Source organism: Aegilops tauschii, chromosome 1, assembly GCF_002575655.3.
Source record: "Aegilops tauschii subsp. strangulata cultivar AL8/78 chromosome 1, Aet v6.0, whole genome shotgun sequence".
In the NCBI taxonomy this organism is placed as follows: Eukaryota; Viridiplantae; Streptophyta; class Magnoliopsida; order Poales; family Poaceae; genus Aegilops; species Aegilops tauschii.
The window spans coordinates 460,637,079-460,639,684 of NC_053035.3; the positions used below are offsets into that span (position 1 = coordinate 460,637,079).

The following is a 2,606-nucleotide window of genomic DNA, read 5'->3' on the forward strand; positions in this document are numbered from 1 at the left end:
ACAAATCACGCCGAGATCGAGAGCAACACGTCGACGGATCAGAGACACCGATGCATGCACATGGCGGCGACGATGGCGTTCGCGTCCATGCTCCACCGCACCGGCACCAAGTGTAATAAATCGACCAGGCAGAAAGCCGCATCCAACTTGTGCTCGCTCGGCACCGTGGAGGTGCACCGTAAATTGTGCTCGTCGTCGTCACACGCATGCACCACCCCTTTACACTTGTTTATTGCAGCTTCTTCACCCGCTTTTGGCCTCTTCTTCTTCCGGCATGGGCTCGGTCGAATCGGTTCCATCTACATGGCAGAGCTTCGCGAACGTACGGCGGGGGAGCGGCAACGCGTGTCCTCCCTACGTGGCGGCCATGTACGAGCACCGCCGCGCAACGTGGCTCACAGCTTCTGCCTATAAAAGGCCACCTGCTCCAACCTCCTTACCATATCACAAGAAACCGAACCATTCCAAGTACTGTCGAGCAGAAGCCTAAAGCGAGTGACATTTCCCCCTTCCGAGCTAGTTCAAGAAACCAAAATGGCCTCCAACCAGAACCAGGCCAGCTACCACGCCGGCGAGACCAAGGCCCGTACAGAGGTAAGCGTTTTTTTACTTAGTGTGCACTCTGCTGCGCGCATGCGCCGTTGCTCCGGCGGTGATCTGAGATGTTCTATCTGTTGGATGAACTGCAGGAGAAGACCGGGCAGATGATGGGCGCGACCAAGGACAAGGCCGGGCAGACCACGGAGGCCACCAAGCAGAAGGCCGGCGAGACGGCCGAGGCAACGAAGCAGAAGACTGGCCAGGCCACGGAGGCTACCAAGCAGAAGGCCGGCGAGACGGCCGATGCCACCAAGCAGAAGGCCGCCGAGGCCAAGGACAAGACGGCGCAGACGGCGCAGGCGGCCAAGGAGAAGACGTACGAGACGGCGCAGTCGGCCAAGGAGCGCGCCGCCCAGGGCAAGGACCAGACCGCCAGCACCCTCGGCGAGAAGACGGAGGCGGCGAAGCAGAAGGCCGCCGAGACCACGGAGGCGGCCAGGCAGAAGGCCGCCGAGGCGACCGAGGCGGCCAAGCAGAAGGCGTCGGAGACGGCGCAGTACACCAAGGAGTCCGCCGTCGCCGGCAAGGACAAGACCGGCAGCGTCCTCCAGCAGGCCGGCGAGACGGTGGTGAACGCCGTGGTGGGCGCCAAGGACGCCGTGGCCAACACGCTGGGCATGGGCGGTGACAACGCCACCAAGGACACCACCACCGGCGCCACCACCAAGGACACCACCACCACCACCAGGAATCACTAGACGCATGCGTTCGCGCTTGATTTGCTTTCCTGTAGTCGTGTTTGGTCGTTCGCGGGCCTTCTACATATTTTGTATGTTTCCACTCTTTCGTGATTTCAGCTCATTTAGTGTAAGTTTGCCTTCGATTTGATGTACTACTCGTGTCCGGTTCTGTAATAGTATGAGTTATTATTATGATCCATGTACTTTGGTGTAATGTGTAATTCCTTTATTCCGATATAGTATACATTCCTTCTACCGCGGAATTTTTTTTTGAAGTCCCTTCTACCGCGGTATTATTAAATGTGTCTGTCTAGGATAGTCATGTCACATAGTCATGTCACATCTAAGTTACACAATCAAGCATAAAAAGAAAAATAAAATAAAATAAAATAAAATACATGAAGCCTTAAAAAAAACGAATATGAAAATAGATACCTACACGAATCTCCAAGATCAATGACATAGGGTCTGGGATAGTCATGTCACATATAAGTGACACAATTAAGCATGAGAAGTAAAAAGAAAAATACCTAGATGAATCTTTATGAAAAGGTTTTTCTTATCATTTATGAAATATCATCACTCTGTTTGGGCGCATGCTAAAAAGATGTTATATGACCAGATGAAAGCCCATCATATCAAAATACCCATGAACCCACGTGCCAGCTCTCCCTCAAAAGTGTGGGTCCCATTCAAAATCTCAGCGTATTTATTCTTAGCTTCATGTGAGATTGAGAGAGATGATAGGCGGGTCTATTTATTCTTAGCTTCATGTGAGATTGAGAGAGATGATCATGTATTTACTACAGCCAAATCTAATTTATTCCTTACATGTTATACAATAACAGAATGCATCCATAATTTTGTAAAGATAAATTTGATTTATTTCTCATATGAAAGACAATACAAAATTACAGCCTGAAGAATTGAACATCACATTTGCAGAATGGAACCAAACAGTTAACTAAAGACGATAACTAATTAACAAAACAGTTAATAAGTGAGCACCACACTGCACGATATATAAAACATATACACTAGAGCAACAGATTGCATGGTAAAATTAGATAGCAGAGTTCACCAGAATTTATGAAGGAAAGACAGGAGCAGCACACGCAACGGGTAAACCGAGCATGCTTAACCGGCGTAGCTAGCAAATGGTAAGGTGCTCAATCTGGGGGTCGGCACGAATGGCAGCCATCGCGACCTCATCCGCGCGTGCGGCCGCGATTTGCTTCTCCGCTGCCAAATGCTCCTTGAGATCCTGGCTATACTGCGTGCACCATGGCTTAGGCCGGCGCTTATTTGGTGGAGGGGTCGGTGATT

At 50.5% G+C, this 2,606-nt stretch overlaps 1 protein-coding gene across 1 annotated transcript; it reads left to right on the top strand.

Moving 5' to 3' along the window:
- Positions 1 to 424: 424 nt before the first annotated feature.
- On the top strand, positions 425 to 1,543 carry LOC109758725 (uncharacterized). Its single transcript, XM_020317593.4, has 2 exons — positions 425 to 594; positions 690 to 1,543. Exons 1-2 carry the CDS (start codon positions 535 to 537, stop codon positions 1,296 to 1,298), a joined length of 669 nt encoding a protein of 222 aa, XP_020173182.1. The 5' UTR covers positions 425 to 534; the 3' UTR covers positions 1,299 to 1,543.
- Positions 1,544 to 2,606: the final 1,063 nt, after the last annotated feature.